A 19,905-nucleotide genomic window follows, 5' to 3' on the forward strand; every position below is an offset into this window, starting at 1 on the left:
CTGTCAGGGACCTATCAGTGACCTTGAAGTGCCCCGGTGTTTGGGACTTCATTCCTTTGGGCAAAGGGGAATGTGAGAATCCCCTTGGGGGCCCAGCCACTGAGCCCAAGTGCCTTGTGCCTCTGTTATCTCACACATACGCACCCCAGCACCCCGAGCAAGGCAAGGCTGGCATCAGGGACTGGCCAAGCCTTGGCCCTACCCCTCCCTGCTGTCTCTGTTCTCTGGGACGTCACCATCTTGTCCTTAGAACCCTGGCATCTGGACTGCCAGACCCATTCTATTAGCGCTGGTGAGTTAGCAACCAGACATGCTGGCGTAGGGCAGGGGGCTAGGGCTACTTAAATTTTCTAGGACAGAAAGATTCTCTAGGACCCCGGGCACAAAACTGCTCTGAGTGTCACCTCCCACCCCCAGGAGACCTCTGATCCTTCTGGTACCTCAGGTAGGGTCCCTTGTGAGAGTAGGTGCTGCATATCCCCATGAGGTTAGACTTCTCAGGGAAGGGACCTGCGGTTGGCCTCACCCTATCGTATCTAACCCATTCTCTGAATTGTCAGAGGCCTCTTAAAAAGGGGAAACGCGACGGGGCTAAGGAACTCTCTAGAAACCCCAGCCCTGCCCAAGAGGAATGGATAAAAAAGCATGGGTGCTGATGGGGGAAATGGTGGCAAAGAGGGAGTTTGCTGGAAGCGGGAATATAGTATCCCCACGAGAAGGATCCTCAGTCAAGGCAGCACCGGTAAGAAGGGACCTTGGGGCACCGACCGACAGCCCTGTCCCACCCCCAAGAATCAAGAAACCAGGCAGCGAGGCTCTGGGGGCTGCTTTTATGGGGACGACCTGACACAGGGCATGGTCCGTACAAAACCGGGAACAATACATACATATATATATTATATACAGAGACGCAGTCCTGCGGGGGGGCGGGGCAGGGGCGGTGCCGGCCCGAGAAACCGGAAGCGCCCCCCGCGGCCCCGCCCACCCGGCCCCGCCCCCTCCATCCGCTGTGGCGAAGGAGGTGAAGTGCGTGGGCCCGGCACTGAGACAGCCAGCTCTTTCAGGGGGTAGGGGCACGTCTGGGGGCGGGGGTGGGGGGCGAGAAATACTGATCGATGGCGTGGTCTATTTACAGGGGACGAGAAGCCCAAACGGATGTGATGGGGGCTGTTTTTAAAAAATGAACAAAAGTCCAGTCTGGGGCAGGGGCAGGAGGAGGAGGCAAAATGAGAGATGGATCCTGAAAGGGGAGGGGCCCCGAGGGGGGGGGTCTCACCTCCCTTGGTCCAAGCCCCAATTTGGGGTTCAAGTGGGGAAACGAAGAGGATTTCACTTAGAAAGCAGGCTGCCAGCAGGGCAGCCCTGGTCTCCAAAAAGATGAGTAGTAGTAAAATTTTGCCCTCCAGTCAAAACCTTGGAAAACTGTGGGTGTGGGCGGAGTGAGGCTGAATTTGCGATGTTAGTACAAGGCTTCCAGGTGTGGCCCTGGGCAGGGCAGGGCCTGGCTCCCCAGTGGGAAATGTTCCCCTTGCCTAAGACCAGGGGCTCTGTAGCCAGGCCCCCTAAGCTGACCTCTCTCCTCCCTGGCATTCCCAGGCTTGGCCAGGAAACCCGGAGCCCAGCGAGGCCACAGAACAGTTCCAGGAGGAGGTTATGGCTATTTGGCACCTGGGGGTGGGGAGGCACAAGGAAAAATTGAGGGCTGCTGCCCCAGGAAAGGGGGAGCTGGGGACCAGGTGTCCTGGACTCTCCCCTTTTCCCGAAGGATGCATGAGAAATCAGTGCAGGGCCAGGCCCAGCCTCCAGGCTCAGGGGTGGACTCTGTCCCTCCTGGGTGGGGGGGACCAGGATGGGAGGAGGTGTGGAGGCAGCCCCTCCCAGCAGGAGGGTCAGAATGCAACAGAGACAGCACAATGATGGGGGACAGGGAAAGGGCCAAGAAGGTAGACTCTCAAGTCAAGAGGCCCAGGGGCCACCTAGGAGCCCCGTGGGCAGGGAGCAGCCTCCAGGTGGTGAGATGCTGGGAGAGCCCCCAGCCCCATTCCAGTCCAGAGACAAAGGCTGGAGGTTGTAAAGTCTGGCAGTATGGTCTGCAGGTCCTTGTGTCCATCCACCACCCAGGCCAACCCCTCGGCATCCCTTGGCCTCTGTGCCTCAGCCCCACAGGGCAAGAAGGAGGCCGTCCTTCCAGCCACCTCTGTCTTCCCAGGTCCTCTGGTCCCTGAAGCTGGGGGAGGTGGGGCGGAGGGTGGGGAAGTCGGGGCACCTGTCCCCAGGCTGGTAGGGGGCGGGGTGAAGTATTGAGGACAGGGAAGGGAGGACAGTGGGAGGGGATTCATTATTGTCCGCTCAAGGAATGATTCCTGTTAAGTAGAATTGGAATTCCTCAGTGTTTGCAGGTTTCCTTCCAGTTCTGAGATCTGGCAAACAAAAGGGAGAGGGGGTCAGGCCTGCGTACCAAGTGTGGGCCCTGCCCCTTCTGACCCCCTAATGGGGACATGACCCTGAGCCAGCAGCATGACTCCCTCTCTCCCTCCAGGATTCACAGAGGGGGTACGAAAGGGGGGCTTGCCTGCTGCCCCCTCCATAGGCCCCAGGGCCCCCCGGGCCTACCTTGTCCAGGAGCTTGTCCATCTCCTCCTTCCTAGCCAGCTCTGACTCTTCCAGAACCCGGCGCTGTGCGGTCTCCTTTTTCAGGAATTCGATCTCCCTAGGGATCAGCAGGGGATAGACCATGGGTATCGGTGTGTAGTCTGGCTTCCATCCAAGGAGTCTCAGGACCCTCAGCCCTGTCCTCAGCCCCACCGGGGCAGCTCTGTCCCTCCCTGACGTTGGGAGGCCCCAGGTCTTCCCAAAACCTCTGGGGCCTGACTGTGCTGGCTCTGGTGCCCAGTCATTCTGGGCCCAGGTACCTCCACCATGAAGCCCTCCGACTTCTGCTCCTTGCCTCCCTGCTCAGCTGGGGGTGGGGAGGGGCTGCCACTAACAGCCTCTCAGTGCTCCCTGGGCCAGGACTCCCCGCTCCCAGCCCCCTGAGCACGTACTTCTGCTGGTAGTCCTTGATGAGGCGTTTGGCCTTGCTGTACTTGCGCTCCAGGGCCTGGTACTGGGCCTGGGTCTCCCGCAGGTGCTCGTCCACAGCCTGGCACAGGCTCTGGGCCTCGCCCCAGTAGCCCTCCAGTTTCTCCATGCGTTCCTTGTTCTCCTCCACGCTCTGCTCCAGCTGGGCCTTCTCCACCCGCCACCGCCCCTTCTCCTGCTCTAGACTCTGCAGCTGAGGGAGGAAGGAGCAGTCAGGGACTGGGGGGGGGCGGCACAGGGAGCCAAGGAGCGCCCCCGTCCTGGCACCAGGGCCGGTCTCTGGCTGACCCCTGCGGATGTGGAGCCCACTGCCCCCCAACTGCTAACTCTCCTTGGCTGAGCCCGAGCACTAAAAGCTGGAGGGAAGAGGTGGGGGCTCAGCCGCAGAGCCCCCAGTCAGGGCCCCCACACTGTGCCACGCTCCCAGCAAGCAAGAGGCCCAGGTTAGTCACTGACTCACTCTGTGACCTGGGGCAAGGCAACTTCTGTCTTAGGCCTCAGTCCTTCCATCTGTGAAATGGGACTGATCCCTGCCTTGCCAAGCTCACGGGGCTCCAGTAAGATGATAGAGGCAAAAGAGCAGGCCAGGGGACGGTCACCATCGCTCTCTGTCCCCTCTGCAGCTCGGGGCCTGCTGACCAGCCCCTGTCTCTGTGGCTTCCTCAACAATCCTGGCTCCTCTTCTACCTTGTCTCCCAGCTCCTCGCAGGCACCATGCCCCAAATCTGCCCCCACCCGCACAAACCTATTCCTCCTTTCCACGATCTCACTGCCACCAGCGCTCAGCCTCAAGCCCCTGCCTGTCCCTCCAATCTCCTTGGCTGCAAACGCCACTTGCTGTCTGTGCCCCAGCCACACAAGCCTTCCTGCAGACCCTCAGACTTGCCCCGTTCCCTCTTGCCACAGGGCCTTTGCCCATGCCGTTCCCTCTGCCTGGAATGTCCCCACCTCCTCCCCGCCTTGCCCCATTATTTCCCACTAGCTCACCCCTCCGCTCTCTGCTCCATCTATCACTTCCCCCGAGAAGCCGCCCGTGATTCCCTCCAGCAGCACCCCCTCGCGCACAGAGACCCCCCCCCCCGCTCTGGGAGCTCAGTGACCCTGTGTGCTCTTGCAGGACCGCGTGTCTGTTGATAACAGTACAGACATCAGTGCGCACGCTACGCTGCCCAAGGGCAGGGATCAAATGCGCTTCTGCGCACTGCAGGGCCTAGAACAGCGCGGGGCACACAGAAGGCACTCTGTAGGCGGCTACAAATTGACAGCACGAACAGACCTTTGACTTGACCCCTGGGCCTTCGTGCTCTGCCTCCACCCGGCAGCGAGACCTATCATCTCGCCCTCAGCAACGAGCTCCAACCCGCCCTTCGTCTCCGTGCCCTCCGCCTACACTCGGGGCAACCCTGGCCGCCATTTACCCCAGGACACAGCCACGGCCTCTCACTGCTTTGCGAGCCTCCGAGTCCTGCCCACCCTCATGCCCTCGTAGGCAGGGGCCTTTCCCCCTTCTAATCCCCATGTGGCCGCAGGGCCAAGGCCAGAGTCCTTGGTGGGGAGGCGGGACCCTGCCAGCCGCAGCCCCCACCAGCAGGCCAGCTCAGCTCCCACCTCGTCCCCACAGGAACAGCTGCCACAGCCAGAGGGCCTCCTCCAAGCTCAGCCTCTCTCCCCCGGGGGGTGCCCTTCCTCACCCTCAGTCACTAAACTCTGCCTGCCCCTCAGGGCTCAGCTGTGACCTCTCCTCTCCATGGTCGCGTGGCCCCCATGAGCCAGTCTCTCCCCCGCCACCCCGGAAGCCCCGCGGCCCCTGGGACGCCTCATGTCCAGGCCCAGTGGGGGCCCAATGCAGGCTTTTCATATGAAGTCTGCGTATCAGCATGCCTGCGCGCGTGCTGGCACCCGATGGGCTTTGAGTGGGTGTCAGTACATAATATGTACGCGAGTTTGTGTGTCACGAGTGTCACCATCTGGGAGCGTCGGCAGCGGGCCCTGCGTGAGAACGCACATGTCCCGAGAGATGGCTGTGCTGTGTGTTCCGCAGCAGACGAGCGTAGAGGGAGTCTGCGTATCCAGGCTGCTGCCCCTGGGCGTAATGTCAGGTGAAGCCTGGGTCCCCTGTCTCCATGTTCACACAGAGTGGATGTCCCCAGGGATCCTGGTGAGTGGGCCTGGGGTCCAGGCTGGCATGTGTCAGTGTGGGTATCCCTGGGGAGCTTACACTGATCACTGGGCCTGTTTGCAGAGGACAGGCGTGGGACAGTAAGAATGTGAAGACATCCAGAGTGACCTAGTGTCACTCCGTCTAGTAGCTGATAGCTCGATTTTTTATTTAGCACCTTTTAGGAGTCAGGTGCTGTGCTAAGGATTTTGTATGCCTCATCTCACTCAACCCTCACAATGGAACGTACAGTGTTGGCGCTATTATCCCATTCTAGAGGGGAGGAGACTGAGGCACAGAGCAGCAAGTGGATGGTGACACACAGGGGTCCAGAGCTCGAGCTTTTAACACTACGCTCCCCTGCCTCAGAGTAGCTTGTTCTGTATCTGCCTGTGGGCGATGGGTGACGGTTCCGTATTAGTGTCCGCAGGTGTGAGGCCGGGGGGTCATCCCCTCAGCCCTCATCCCCCCCTCCCCCGTCACATTCTTACCTTCCTTTTCAGCTGCTGGATCTCCGCCTCAGTCACAGCGTGCTTGATCTGGAGCTGTGGGGGCAGAGAGGCAGGTGCTCGGCTCTGGCTGGAGTCAGCAGTGCGGCGGGGCAGGGTAAGGCCCGCCTCTGCCCTCCGCCACCCCAGGGACCCCCTCTGCCCACCTCCTTGAACTTGTGCACCAGCTTCTCGGGCTCCATGTCCACAGGGGACAAGGCATCCTCGTTTTCCGCCAGCTCGAACACCTCGATGGCCATCTCGCCACCCGGGAACGTGGGGCTCAGTTCCTCATCCTCGTCAGTGGCATATTCTCCTGTCTGCGAGGGGGGCAAGGAGGCTGTGCACGCTGCCCACCTCGGCCTCCCTGAGCCCCGAGGAGCAGGGCTTAGACCGGCAACGGTCTGTCCATGTCAGACTGGGAGCGACCCGGGGCTGTGGGCCATGCCTCCCGCATCAGGCTGAGGCCACCCCAGTGGCATGGTCGGTGCCACCCCAGCGGCATGGCCAACAGCCTGGGGAGTCCCCCGAAGTCACAGGTGGTTCCCTCGTGAGACTGGGACCCCTGAAGAAACGGCCTGTGCTTTCCCCCTCACACTATGGCTCTCCTGAGGTCTAGAGCCGCGTCCTTCCTCAGAGTAGGTCCCCTAAGGGTAGAGGCTCTGCCTTCCCCACAGAGTGGAGACTCTTTGAGGGAAGTGCATTTTCCTTGTCGGAGCAGGAAGGCTCTCTGAAGACAGAGTGTGACTCCTGCATCAGACTAAGGGTTCTTTGAAGGAAGGGTCTGCAACTCCTCCCTCAGTCTGGGGACTCCCCCAGGATAGGGAAAGGTGTCCTGGCCTCCTTCAGGAGGCCTGGGAAAGCGGCAGAGGCAGAGGAGGGAGTGTGATGCTCCATCCGGCCACCAGGGGGTGATGATGCTGCCGGCCAGGCCGGGAGTCCCTACCTCCTCGTCATCCTCCCCGTACTGGGCGTATCTCTGCTCCATCATTTCCCGCTGCCATCGCTCCTGTTCCAGGGTCTGCTGAATTAGCTGGGCCACCTCACTTTGCTCGCCTGGCCGCTCCCGGCCAATCATAAACCTGCGGGGGCATGAGCGTCATCCCCCAGCCTCTGTCTTCAACTGGGTGATACCATCACCCCCCTAGCTGATGCTCCCCTCTCCACACCCAGACCCTCCCAAGGGAGGTGAAATGAGAGGGCTGAGTCCAGAGGCTGCGGAGTGTTAATAATGAATGGGGGAGCTGGGGGCCCTTCTTGGGTTTCCTTCCCTGGACAGCCAGAAGGCCCACTCACCCTCGCAGCCAGTTTTGGGGGAGGGGTGATGTCAGCCAAACCCCTGGTGCGCTGCAGGGGACAGGAGCTCAGGGGCTGCCACGGCAGGGGGCTCTTCCTCCACCACAGGGGAGAAAACGAGGCCAGGGAATGGCGAGGCTGACCCATCCCAGCAGCCGGCTTCCCCATTCCCCTGCCCTGGGGCTACGGAGGGGCGTCTGGCCTGGCGTGAGCTTCAAGCCCCCAGGCTTCAGGAAGGGGCGGGATGATGGTGAGTGGAGATTAGGATGGAGAGGAAATAGTGGAACTTCCAGGCACTAGCCCCTCCTCTCCGTGGCCACCCACATCCTGTTTCTCTCCACCACCCTTTCCTGGGGGCAGTGCCCCTTTTGGAGAGGGCAGGGAGTGGTCCCTGCATGTTATGCCAGAGAGGACGTGGGGGAGCTTCTAATCCAGTTCCCTCAGTTGACAGGCCCGGGAAGGGGAGTCCTCCCAGGATTACACAGCCGGTGAGGAGGGAAGGATGAAGTGCCTGGTGGGGGGGACCCCAATTTGGATGGTATTCTCCCTGCACATCTTGATTGTTCAGTGAATGAGTCACGGACAGGCAGGGGAAGGAGAATAAATCTAAGAAGCCAGTTTGGAGGCGCAGCAGAGCACAGGCCTTGAAGCCCGAGCGCCGGTGGCCAGCAGCGCTCAGGGGCTTGGGAGAGGACGGCAGGCATGGGGCAGGGCTATGGGCACAGCAATTCCTTCAGGCAGGGAGGCCGTGGAAGCTCGTCTATAAGGTGGCCCACTCAAAACCTTACGTGGGTGTAGGCGAGCAGGCAGAGAGGCGGGATGGGGGCCAGGCCTCCTGTCTGCTCCCACTTGCCCACCCAGCGCGGCCCTGCCGGCCCTTACCGCACGCGACCCTTGGTGTTCCGGAGCACGGAGGCTGCAAAGCTCTGGGTCACTCCAACCAGACTCGTGCCGTCCACCTCCACCAGGAGATCATTCACTTGGATCCTAGGAGAGGCCACATTGGTTAGGGGGGCCGTCAGGGGGGGAACTGGAGCGGAGGTAGTGGTGGTCTCCCTCCATCAGAAACCTGAGGCTCAGTCCCCGCCTGGGTCCTGGTACTTTGTCTACTTGCATAAAATGCGTGGGGCCAGAGGGTTGGGGATCAGCCAGACCCGCCACTGGGCAGTGAGACCCGGGCAAGCAAATCCAATGCAGGCAGGCAGGACCAAGCACACTTCCTGTCATAATCACACCCTTGTCCCCTCCTCCTTCACACCGGACAGAGTGGTGTGACACCCACAGAGCTCAAGGCCACCAGCCACACCCAAAGCACAGGTGACACACAGTCCTCTTATGGGTCTGCAGATTTTCTCCCAAATGCCTGAGACCCCCGTGGCACGCTCTTGTGCTCGCTGCACCCAAGCCAGGGCCACAGCCCCCACCACGTTCTAGTGTGGCAGGAGAAGCCCTGGCTCTCCACCCCAGAAGGAGAGAGATGGGGGTGGGCCAGCCTGGCCGGCCAAGGGGGATGGCAGGACCCCTGGCCACCTCCTTCCTCCACTGCCAGCCTCCTGCGAGCTCCAGGCCTTCTCTCAGGGCTCCTCTGCGAAGTGGAAGCAATGGCCTGTTGTGAGCGGCTCGCCCCCTTGCCCCCCACATGCGGGCCCTCTCTCCCATGTGTACACACTCCCCACGCCGCTGACAGCCAACAGGTGACCACAGGAATGGCTCTGGAAGTCCAAACTGGGGGTGGGGGGTAAGTGAAAGAGGAGGGACTGTCACTGTCCTTTTGTCCACCCCCCCATGCCACGTGGGCCACAGCAGGCAGAAGCAGCCTGAGTGGGGCAAGCCCAGCTCTAGCACCATGACCCCAAAGTCAGCCAGCCCCTACAGGGACACCCACTCTGTCACAGGGAGGGGGTCTGGGTTTGGAGGTGCCACCACAAGGCACCCCTGATACCAAGTGCCAACAACCCTGGGGATGCCCTAAAGCCCTTCCCACTCCTCCCTGCGCACCCCCCCCCATGATACATACACAGCGGAGTGGCCCACAGAGGGGTCGCTGGGCTGCCCAGGGCTCCAGGAGGCCCTCCTGAGCCTTCTGACCCCTCCAGGCTCAGATGCCAAACACAGGTACACATGCTCACACACACGCACACGCAAGGAGCAGCCTCCTTCGCGGGCACACCACACTCCCGGATCCCCCTTGCTCTCTCGGCTCCGGCCATACCTGCCCGCGTTCAGTCCCCTTCCTGGAACATTTTGCACATTCTGCTCCCTCGGCCTAACCAACTGCTGCTCATCCTCAGGCCCTAGCTCCAACATCACTTCCTTCAGGAAGCCTTCCCTGCTATCCAGAGGGAGCAAGTCTTGCTTTTTATGCCTTCATGCCACCCGGTACTTTTCCCACGTTTTCTACGTGCCCCCTTGGATGTCTGTCTGCCTCACCACACCACATGCTTCCTGAGGGCAAGGGAAGTCATCACAGACTCCCCAGGGCCTGGCTCCAGCCCCACCACAGAGCCAGGGACTCGATATTTGCTAAATGGAAAAAAAAAAAAAAAAGCTCAGATGTATCCACCAGGAACAGACTCCATGGCCGTGCTCTCCCTCCCATGGCCCACACACGCTCAAGACCAGGACGTACAACGTCTCCAAGCAGCCCCCTCCCCACCCCCCAAAGAACGTAAGCACCATGAGAGCAGGGGTCCCATGGGGTTTGTTCACTGCTGTACCCCCTAGACCAGCACCTGGCACATTAAGGCTTCACGAACACCTGAGCGCCACACAGACAGGGGCCCATCCCGGCTCAGTGGCCTGGCCTGCAGCTGACAGCAGGTGGGGGAGGGGGAGGGGGTACCTGCCGTCCCGGTGGGCCGCACCACCCTCGGTCACCGTCTTCACAAAGATGCCCAGCTTCTCCAGGCCCATGTCCGCCCCGGCCCCCATGCCGATGATGCTGATGCCCAGGCCCTCGGAGTCTGTGGAGCAGAAAGTCACGACAGGCCGGTGTTGGAAGGTGGGGATGGGGTGAAGCGTCCCAGCCAGGGCTTGCAGGGGACAGAGTGAGAGGCCCCTCCCAACCCCCAACCTCACCTAGGGCACGGCTCGACCTCAAGCAGCAGTCCCCATGCTTAGGGGATGTCCACAACTGAGGAAGGGACACCGTTCTGTGCACCCCCTCCTTGCCAAGCCAACTAGGAAGCTCCTGGGTCACCCCCAGCCCTTTGTCCCTTGAAAGAAATGATGAGCAACAGGGCATGCTGAGGGTGGCCTGGACTACTGTAGACACAGATGAGGGGTACGGAGGGGTGGAATGGCATGGGAGCAGCCATGATGGGGTTGGCCTTCTTCTCTATGCAGATTCAACCAAACTTAGAGTCTCCGTGACTGAGGACCTCCTGCTCTCCTCTCCACAGCTGTGCCCTCCTGTCTCATGGGCCTCTGACACCCAAACTCTTATCGTCCCCCACAAACAGGCTCTTCCCGTCTGCCACTCCCTCACGGGGCCTGGGAGTCACCTGGATTCCTCTCTCCCCCTCACAGTCTCAGCCAGAGCAAACAACCACCAGATCCTGCAGACTCTACCTCCCAAGGATCTCTCGAGTACACCCACTTCCCACGCGGCCACCGTCTTGTCCACACCACCGTGGTCTCTCTCCATCCACTTATGACAGCACAGCCCGACGTGGTCTTTCTAGAATACCTTTGCCACGCCTTGCCATGGTTTCCCGTCCATCTTAGAAAATAGACAGCGTCCTCCACATGGTCTACGAGGCCCTGCATACCCTGCTCGCCCTCGTGGTCAGAATCTGGCCAAGCCTCTCTCCTCTTTCCCGCACCCTCCCCTGAATTCCCATCTTCAGAGCTCAGCGCAAGCACGACTTCCTCGACTTCCTCGGGGACCCCACTGACCTGAGTCCACGTGCTGTCGTAGCGGCCCCTCCCGTCCCTGCCCAGCACCTACTGCGGCTCGGAAGGACCCAGTGAGCTGTGACTGCTCCCTTACTGTGCGGCCCACACGGAGCCCAGGACCCCGCCCGAGCGGCCCTGGGGACCTGGCACCCGAAGGAGCACAGAGCGAGGCCGGCCCGGGGCGGGGCAGGGGCTCTGGCTGCTGGAGTCCGCGTGGCTGGGGGTGCCGACAGGCGCCCAGGGCACAGCTGGCGCCAGAGAGGAGATCCCCCCCCACCCCCTGCGGCCTGGTCCCGGCCTCTCACCCTTCTCCAGCTCCACAGGGAACAGCTCCAGCCTCTCCACCCGCTTCTCCAGCTCGTACTCGGCCGAGGCGGCCATGGGGTCCACGTCCTCGTTGCGCCGGTCGTAGTCCTCGTTGGAATAGGTACTGAACACCTGCAGAGGGGCCGCTTGTCGGAGGCAGGAGCGGAGCTGGTGGCCAGGGGCCGCCACGGCACGCGCCCAGCGCCCAGCGGCGTTCCTCTCCTGCTCCCGGCCTCCCCAGCCCCAACATGAGCCCCGCTCGCACGGCAGGCCCTTCTGGTGCTCGAGCCCCCGGTTGCCCCATCCACACCATTATTCCCTCCCACAGCCCCGACTGGCGTTGAGTGTGGCTGCTGTGGAAAGAAAGGAAGGGCAACCTCCGAGAAACCAGCCGACTCAGGAAGCCAGATCTCCAGGTCAGAGACAGACCAACAGACTGGGGCAGAAAGAAACACAGGGACCCAGAGAGCCAGACAGGGGCAGACACAGACGGCAGGAGAGTGGAAGGAACAGGCTGAGCAGGAGTGGAGGGGCACAGGAGGGGAGTGGGAATGGAGAAGATCCTGGAGGATGCCAGATGGGGAGAGAGGGGGGAGCGGGTGTGAGACGCAGGGACAGGGGAGGGAGGAGGAGAGAGAGGAACAGAGGAAGACAGAAGGGCACCCAGGACCCAGCTGACCTGAGCCTAAAGTTGAGGCCAGGGTGGGGGAGGGAAGCAGGAAGGACCACTTCCACCCCCATGGGGAAAGGGCAACCCTCTACTTGAGGTTCCTCTCAGGTGACAGAAGGTGGATGGGGGAGATCGCCAGGCCCACGTGGCCTTGCCTGCATGGCCAGGCCTCAGTTTCCCTCCAGAGAAGCAGCTCTGAGGTGTGCCCCTATCCCCAGCACACTAGAAGGCCCAGGCCAGAGACCCGGGACCCTGGTGAAAGCAAGGAGCTCGGGGAGGTGGCAGCCTCTCTGACTTTGTCCCCAGTGAACCCAACCTGCATAGGGGCTCCAAGGCCAGCCCTACCTTGTTGTCCCCTGTGCCCCCCTGCTGTCTCCTTCCTGTGTCTCTCAGTGAGAAGGGGAATTCTGACCCTCCTCCAGAGAACGGAGAGGCTAGGGCAGGGGCTCTGTGGGAGAGCCTAACTCTGGGTCCAGGTGGGGTACCCCCAGTGGGAGGTTAATGAGCACCATTTGGGGTACCATGACACGTTCATGCTTCATTGCCTACAGTGACAGGTTGGCACCACTTGGAGCCAAACGGGGGCGAGGAAGGATGGGAGCAGCTCTATCAGACGGCTGGGCCTGAGGCCTGAGCAGCTGGAGTGGAGCACCGTGTCCCCCGAGGCCCCTGCCAGGGCCCCCTCTCCTCCAGGAGCAGGCCCAGGGGCACCCTGGCAGGCAACACACTTGTGTCCCAGCCTTTGTTTGGGCTCACTCAGTGTCATCCTCCACTCCCCCCCCACCCCAGAGCCTCGCTCCCATGGCGGGGTTTCACAGGATGAGAAGTGCAGCTGGGAGGGGCTTACGTAGCCACTTCGCTCCCTGCCCTCGATTTCACTACATCAGAGAAGTCCAAGCTTGGGCCCTTACAGCTCATCGTCAGTCGGGCCGTGGTCAGACTGCCCTCCTGACATCTGGCCACTGGCCTCCGAGCCCCCTGGAGGGATGGGCCACCCAGTTTGCACACAGTATAAGATGTCAGGTCTACTGCCAAGGTCACCTGGGTCAGCCAGTGGCAAGGCAGGATGAGACTGCACCCAGCTGGGCCCTGGTGGGTGGGTCACCTGTGACTCTGTCCCCCTTGCACTCCTGCCCTGGGCCTGGCAAATCGGCTTTGGCCCACTTTTGCATCTGAGTCCCCTGACCCTCAGCCTCTGCTCCAGCGGACAGGGTCCCTTCACCCCTCAGTCTTTGTGGTGGTCTGGGTCAACGAAACCCCTCCCCGATGGGTGTGCGTGAGCGCTGGAGCCAGTGAGCGAACACACCGTGACCTCCAAAACACCCTCCCAGCCTGCCCTGGGCTTTGCCCTCCCCTCTCTTCTCAGCTGATCAAATCCTGCCCCCTGCAGGAAACCCAGGCCTCGGGCTCAGAGGCCCCAGACCACCCCTCACATTGCCCACCACGATGTGCCCAGCCTATCAGCGGCTTGGGCCCAGTCCCCTGCCCCAAGTGACAACATGCAACTGGGCTCTCTGTCCTCAGCAGAAGCCTCCATAAAGGCAACAACTGGGTCATCCGCAGGGCACAAGACCTGGGAATCGGTGTCAATGCAGGATGGAGGCAGGGAGGGGCAACAACGGGGACCCACCGTCCATCCACGGTTGGGAGGAGGAAATCCCCAGCAAGGTCAAAAGTCAGACACACCAAGGCGGCACCACAGACCACTGGCTCCCACGCTTCTGTGAGCAAGTCCCCAGGGAGCTGGGGAGCACTGCTCCAAATCGTGCGCTATTTTTTACCCAAAATCAGGGTAAGGTGTCAAATATAGAAAGTCAGAGGCCCCGGACTGAAAGACCAAACTCCATCTCTGGATCAGGCCGCTCAGAGAACTGGTGATGGGGGGGGGGGTCCCCACCTCCTCCTCGGGTCCCAAGAAACACCCTCATCCTCCATTCCATCCAGGATCCCATGACCCTCAGGATAGGGAGGGTGGAGAAAGGACTTATGAGGTTGCAGCCCCAGAACGGGGAGGGCTGGCCTGGCAGGAGTAGCACCTTTCAGGACTTGGCTGGGGTTGAGGCGGGGGGGGGGCAGCTGCTGATTTTCTAGGAGGGCTGGGAGGAATCGCGGGCAGCCTCAGTGTCCAGGAGCAGTTATGGAAACTTTGCGCAAACGGACGAGAGCTTGGCTGGGGAGAGGTAAAGGCAGGGTCCAGGCCTGGGAGAGTCCAGGGCCAGGACAGCCCCCTCCAGCAGACCAGTGCTGGGCACAGCTGAGCCTGGGGCACTGAGAAAGGGCCATCTAGGCTGGATGTGCCAGCCAAAATGGGAGGGTGGCAGGAAGCAGGGGTGACCTAGGGCTCTTAATTCTTCCCGGGGATGTCCCCACCACCCCAACAGCACTTTCTGAGGATCTCCAGGCACTGGCACAAGCCACAGACTAATCACCAAGAGTGGTGGCGGGGATGGGGGGACTGAGACCCCCAAAAGGGGCAGCTCCGGCCGGTCTTTCAGGATACCCAGAGAATGTGGCAAGAGCACTTGGAGTTTGCCAAGGCCATGGGAGTCTGCCCTACCGAGCAGCCAAGAGCAAAGGCATGTGGGCAGCTGCCAGGCATGTTGGGGGCTTTCCCGGCCCCACCCCTCTCTTCTGTGCCCTGCCCAAGGCCCAGCCCCCTCCTGGGCCAGGCCAGGGGCCTGCTCCCTGCCGTACCCAACACCTCCACCTCACCAGCTGGCCCAGCACAGACCCCAGGGAACAGGGCCCCAGCGCCAGGCCTTCCCCCCACCCCGAGTCACATGGCCCCAGCTCAGCTTACCCTCAAAGACCTGCTTCCCTCTTTCACTTCTGCAAACTTGGGGTGGGGGCTACAGACAGGATGGAGGAGGGTTGCAGTCCCCTACACCTTCGTTTTAGGAAGTTCTTGGCTCCTCCCTCCTCTCTAAGGGGAACGCAGAGGGTGTTTCTAAGCTCCCCCACCTTTCCCCTCCCCCACTCGGTGGAGTAAGGACCAATGTGGGGAGGGTCTCCTGAGGACACACACAGGGACACACACCTTCCCACCACCCAAGCCCCAGCCTCAGGCAGCCTCGGAGAAAGAGTGCCTGGGAGAGGAAGGGGAAGCAGGTGTCCCGGGACGCGGGTGCGGCGGAGCCAGGGCGAGGCAGCATGCAGAGGAACCTGAGGGCAGGTCGGGGCAGGCCGCCCTGTTCTCGGGCCTGAAAATCATCCCCCTCTGACAAACAGCTGGAACTCCCCCACACCCCCCTCAGGGTGGTAACTTCTGGGAAGGGGGCTGGGTGGCAGGGGCTGACTCAGCCTGCCAAACCCGGCTGGCGAGGCGGGGGCGACGGCGTGCACGTGGCAGGGGCGGCGCGGGGGCGGGGAGGGGGGTTCACTTACTTGGATGGGCGCCGTGCTGAAATGGATCTTCCGGCTCGGGGCCGGGTCCTCTTCCTCCGACAGCCCCGGGATCTCCACGCACCCCGACTCGGGCTCGTAGGGGGGCTCCCCATCCTCCTCGTCTTCTTCGTCGTCCTCCTCCAGGGCACTGCCCCCAGAGTCCTCCCCCAGCCCACTGTAGGCGCTCACGTCCACCAAGTCAGCCTCCGAAAAGTCCTCCTTCTTGGACTCATCCGCCTCCTCGGGGGCCACGTCCGGGGCCCGGCCGTTGCCCACCCCTCTTTCAGGCGCCGCCACGGTCGCCGTGGTCTCCTCAGGGGCCGCCTGGGCCTTCTGCTCCTCTGGCGCGGGGCTGGCAGTGGTTGCCAAGGTGCTGCCATTCTCCAGGGCCGCGTGGACCGTCACCTCCGCCTGAATCACCTCCCCGGGCGCCGCCTCGGCCTCCGACTCCCCGCTCTCCTCCACCTCCACCGGCTTAATCTTCCGCACCTCCCGGGGCTTGGGGGGCGGCCGGGCAGGGGCCACTCGGTGCTGCGGAGGCTGCTGCCCTCCGGGGCCGCGATCCTTCTCGGCCGGCGCATACCCCGACGGGGCGGGCGGCGGCGGCGGCGGCGGCTGGAACACCCGGGACCGCTTACTGACCAGCTTCGAGTTGACCTGGGGAGCCCCGGCGGCCGCGGCCCTGGGGAGCCCGGGCCCACGGTGGAGGCCGGTCCTCGAGTCGGCCTTCTCGAAGACGGCGCTGAGCTGGCTGACCGTCGGCGACACGGCGTCGGCGTCCAGCTTGTCCAGCGCCTCGGTGCTGCCGTTGAAGCGCACCACGACGTCCAGCTTCCGGTCCTGCAGGCCGGCGCGCTCCTGCCTCAGCAGCCGCCGCGCCGCGGCCTCCTTGTCGCCGCCCGCGGCCGCCGGGACGCTCCGTTCGAACAGCTTCCGCGTCTCCTGCAGCCGGGACGGCGGGTGCGGCGGCGGCGCGGGATGCGCCGAGGGCGCGGGCTTGGAGTCGAAGCGGCTCACGCGCTCCGACACGCTGGTGCCCAGCTTGAGCAGGGCGCTGTGGTCCACGTTCTCGTTCAGGCTGCTGGCCCGCGGCAGCGACAGGCGCACGCCGCGCTCTGGCGCCCGCGGGGCCTCGGTGGGGCCCGCGCCGCCGCCCGCCTCGCCCGGCGGCCCCGCCGTCGTGCCCATTTGCAGGAACATACTTTTGATGCGGTGGACGTTGGAGCCATATTTCTTGTGGTGGGCCGCCTTGGGCGCCTCGTCGGGCCCGGGCGCGTCGGGCGGCTTCAGCGCCTGGATGCCCGCCTCGTAGGCGCTGCGGTGCGGGGAGGCGCTCCGGAGGGGACCCCCGGGCCCCCGCGGCTCCGTCTTCATCATGGTGGGGGGAGACGGGGGCGCATCCCCTCGCTTCCCGCTCCCCCCCTCCAACAGGCGGCTGGCCAAGTCGGGACCACCGCCCCCTCCCCCCCGAGAAATGAAACCCCGGAAGGCCTTTTTTAGGCTCCCCCCAAACCAAGCTGCCAAAAACAGTTAACCCCGCTTAAGGGGAAAAAAAAAAGGGGGAAAAAAAATCTCCGAGCGCCCTGTGTGGGTCGCCTCCCCCAATCCAGCTGCCACAGACAGCCAGCCCCTCTTTCAGAGCCCGAGCGGCCTGCTACGGTCGCCCCCACCCAAATTAGAAAAGCGGCGGCCGGGGCCGGTGGGACCGCGCGCCCTGCCCGCGAAGCAGCGCCGAAGGCGCCGGCTCACATCGTCCGAGGCAGTGTCAGCGGGGCTGGCAGCCCGGGCGTCCCCCACCCCGGCCGGGGGTCTCGGCTCTCGGGGGGCCCGGCACCCCGGCGCCCATGGCTGCTCGGCCGGCCCGGGCTGCTCCGCCACCGCCGCGCCACCCTCCCTCCCTCCCTCCCCCCCGCGCCCCGAGCCTCGGTCTTTCTCTGGCTCTGCCCGAGCGGCGGCTGCCCGAGACCGAGCGGCTGCCCTTCTCGCCGCCGCCGCTGGGGGACTGGCACCTCTGGGTCCTAAAGGGATCGGATTTCCGGGGCCGGAGTCTGTGAGCCCTCCCCTTCCCCTCCTCCCGAATGTTATCCCCTCCCCTGCCCGTCCCTCTCCGACCCCCTGACGCTGACCCCCGGTCCCGGCCTGTCCTCTTCAACCCTTCCATCCCAACCTCTGACTGCGGCTTATCACAACCCACAAAAGCACAGCCCCACCAAATATTGGGGGAGGCAATCCAGCCCCAGCGGTTTCAGCGTGGGCCCCTCTCCACCCCAAATGGGAAGGGAGATTAGGGGGGCGGGGCAAAAGATCGTTGCCTTCAAGGTCCTGGGAGTTCCCTAGTCTGGTTGAAGACCATCAGCATCAAAATCGCTGGGCACTTTAAAATTTTTTAAATTCATATTTCTGGGCCCTCCTCCAAACTTTGCGAAACAGAATCTCAGAGGCTGGCCCAGGAATCTGTATTTTAACAATTTCTCATGGAGAACCTTTTGCAATCATATAAGGTGTGAAAGCTTAGCCCAGGGTTGCTGGCCTTGTGGTGGAGGAGGAAGGAGAACAGAGAGAGGAAATGGTCCTCATCCCCCAGGTGGCAGCCCCAAGCTGGCCTTTGCCCTTTGGAAGTTTGAAAGGGGGTGTCCTGTCGCCAGCCTGCTCTGCAACCATGCTGCAAGGGAGGGGGTAGGATCCCTGTCTTCAAGCCCCTATGTGGGTGCTTTTGCCTCTCAAACAGGACGGAGGAGTTTGGGAGGAGGAATTCTGGAGGCCTGGGGCGAAAGTTTCAGCAGTGAGAGCTCTAGCTTGGGTCTCTGGTCTAAATGTTCCTGGCCACTGTACGCAAGTGTGTGTTGGGGAGGCAGGGGGAAAGATGGTAGTGACCTCCACATCCCCTGCCCTGGAAACCCAGGAAGCTGTTGTGATGCTCTCCCCAACCCCCATATAATCCACAGCAAGGAGCCAGGGGTTGCCCCCTACCCGTCCCCAGCAGCCAGGCCTGGGAGTTAAGGTCCACCCCCTAGACCGTGACAGGTCCAGATGCGCTGCTTCACTCCACAGATCCCAGGAAATGATGAACAGTGTGGACCCTAGGACCCAGGGAACAACTCAGGCACAAAGCCTCCCCCCACTCCCAGCTGCTTCCTGCATCTCAGGCCTTCCTGCGGTCTCTGCGTCCTCCCCCGCCCTCTTCTCTTCCATCCTCTTCCTCTTCATCCCAATCTCCCACTCTCTCCCCAGCTTGCCTAGAACGGCTGTTGTAGGGAATCCTCCCACCCCTCCACTGTAGGGGTGTCGGTGGGTTTTGCGGGATATAAGCCGGTTAGCACGTGCAAAAGAGCGTGGGGGATGGGGTGTGGGAAGCTGCCTGGGAATCCTGAATATTGGGACGGGGAGGGGCCTGGAACCACAGGATTGGATCCTGAAGCTAAGGGAGAGGGAAGGTTTGGGCTCTGAGCAGAGACCGGAAATGAACCCAGACCTCAGGCTTTCCAGTGCCACCTGCCTCTTTGCCCAGCTGCCCAGGACCCTTCCCCCTCCCCGATTTTATACTTTGGGATGGGACAGACTAAAGAAGCCATCCTCAACCTTCCTAACCCTTTTTAGAAGACCTTTAGGAATGAGCTTTGGGACTTGGGTTTCCAAGTTCAAAGTCTGGAGCTTGAAACCTGCCTCCCCAGCAGGCCCCCCAACCCCTCTGTGGAAGTCAGGGGATCCAGAAACCTCACCTAATTAAAGGATGGGAGTTTGGGCATTGTCCCCAGAAGTTCTTGTGTGGACTGGAGGAGGGCGCAGGCCCCTGGGTGTTCTGCCCAGAATCTCCCACACCCTTTAGTGAGTCATCTTAACTGGTCCCAGCCCAAGGGGTCTGGGCCCACGCTTCTGGCCAGGTGGGAAATCCAGCTCCTAAGGGTGGGGGGAGGAACTGAGAACCAGCAGTCAGGCCCAGTGACCCTGGGACCCCAGACACTTCCAGCAGCAGCTTGGGGGGATCTGGAATTGCTGGGATCCTTGGATCTCCCTTGTCCTGAGACTTCCAAGGGAGAAACCCTTTTAAGTGCTTTGCGAAGCAGGAGGGTGGAGTCGCCTGGAGCTTGGATGGCTGAGGCTAAGGAGTGGGATTATTATTTCATGGGCTCCTGGTTAGCTCAGCCACACCCCCAGCCAGAATTCCCTAAGAAGCTTTTATGGAGCAGTAAGTGCTTTACCATCACTCCTTCCCCGGGGTCAGGCACCAAGCTGGCTGGCCTGCGAGGCTGGGGTGGGGAATGGAATATGAGCTCCTCCATCCCCTCCCTGCCAGCCTGCCTGGAGCAGAAATCCCACCTGCCAGGAGGGTGAGGAGAGGGGGTTGGGAGGGTCATCACCCAACTGGAAAGGTTTAAACCTAATTTTCATCCCCCTAAGCTGTGATCCTCGCCTCTCTTTCTGTTCAGCAACCCACGGTGATTTAGCCATCCTTTCTATTGTCCTTTGTGGAGAAGGCCTTGATGGCCAAGTTGCCTGGTGGTCTTTAAATGGTGGTCCTTCCTCACCTGGCCCTGGAAGAAAGGGTGAGGTGGTTCCCAAAGTTGACCCAGGAGCTAGGCTGCCAGAGTTCAAACCCTGGCTCTACCACTTGCTAGCTGTATGAC

At 62.1% G+C, this 19,905-nt stretch overlaps 1 protein-coding gene across 1 annotated transcript; it reads right to left on the bottom strand.

Annotated features, from left to right (window-relative positions):
• Positions 1 to 816: 816 nt before the first annotated feature.
• On the bottom strand, positions 817 to 16,672 carry PPP1R9B (protein phosphatase 1 regulatory subunit 9B). Its single transcript, XM_040640804.1, has 10 exons — positions 15,281 to 16,672; positions 11,226 to 11,358; positions 9,866 to 9,986; positions 7,906 to 8,010; positions 6,674 to 6,809; positions 5,895 to 6,047; positions 5,731 to 5,784; positions 3,045 to 3,274; positions 2,614 to 2,710; positions 817 to 2,420 (listed from the first exon to the last, which is right to left on the bottom strand). Exons 1-10 carry the CDS (start codon positions 16,655 to 16,657, stop codon positions 2,367 to 2,369), a joined length of 2,460 nt encoding a protein of 819 aa, XP_040496738.1. The 5' UTR covers positions 16,658 to 16,672; the 3' UTR covers positions 817 to 2,366.
• Between the last annotated feature and the right edge of the window lie 3,233 nt (positions 16,673 to 19,905).

Source organism: Ursus maritimus, unplaced genomic scaffold (assembly GCF_017311325.1).
Source record: "Ursus maritimus isolate PB19 unplaced genomic scaffold, ASM1731132v1 scaffold_24, whole genome shotgun sequence".
Lineage (NCBI taxonomy): Eukaryota > Metazoa > Chordata > Mammalia > Carnivora > Ursidae > Ursus > Ursus maritimus.

Bases quoted from the DNA above. Each gene is read 5' to 3' on its own strand.
- PPP1R9B (XM_040640804.1), bottom strand. From the start codon at position 16,657: ATGATGAAGACGGAGCCGCGGGGGCCCGGGGGTCCCCTCCGGAGCGCC. The intron at 8,011-9,865 runs GTACCCCCTCCC...GGCCTCTCCTAG, and splicing joins GCGGCCCACCGGGACGGCAG to GATCCAAGTGAATGATCTCC. The intron at 6,048-6,673 runs GTAGGGACTCCC...CCCCCCTCGCAG, and splicing joins ACGGGGAGGATGACGAGGAG to ACAGGAGAATATGCCACTGA.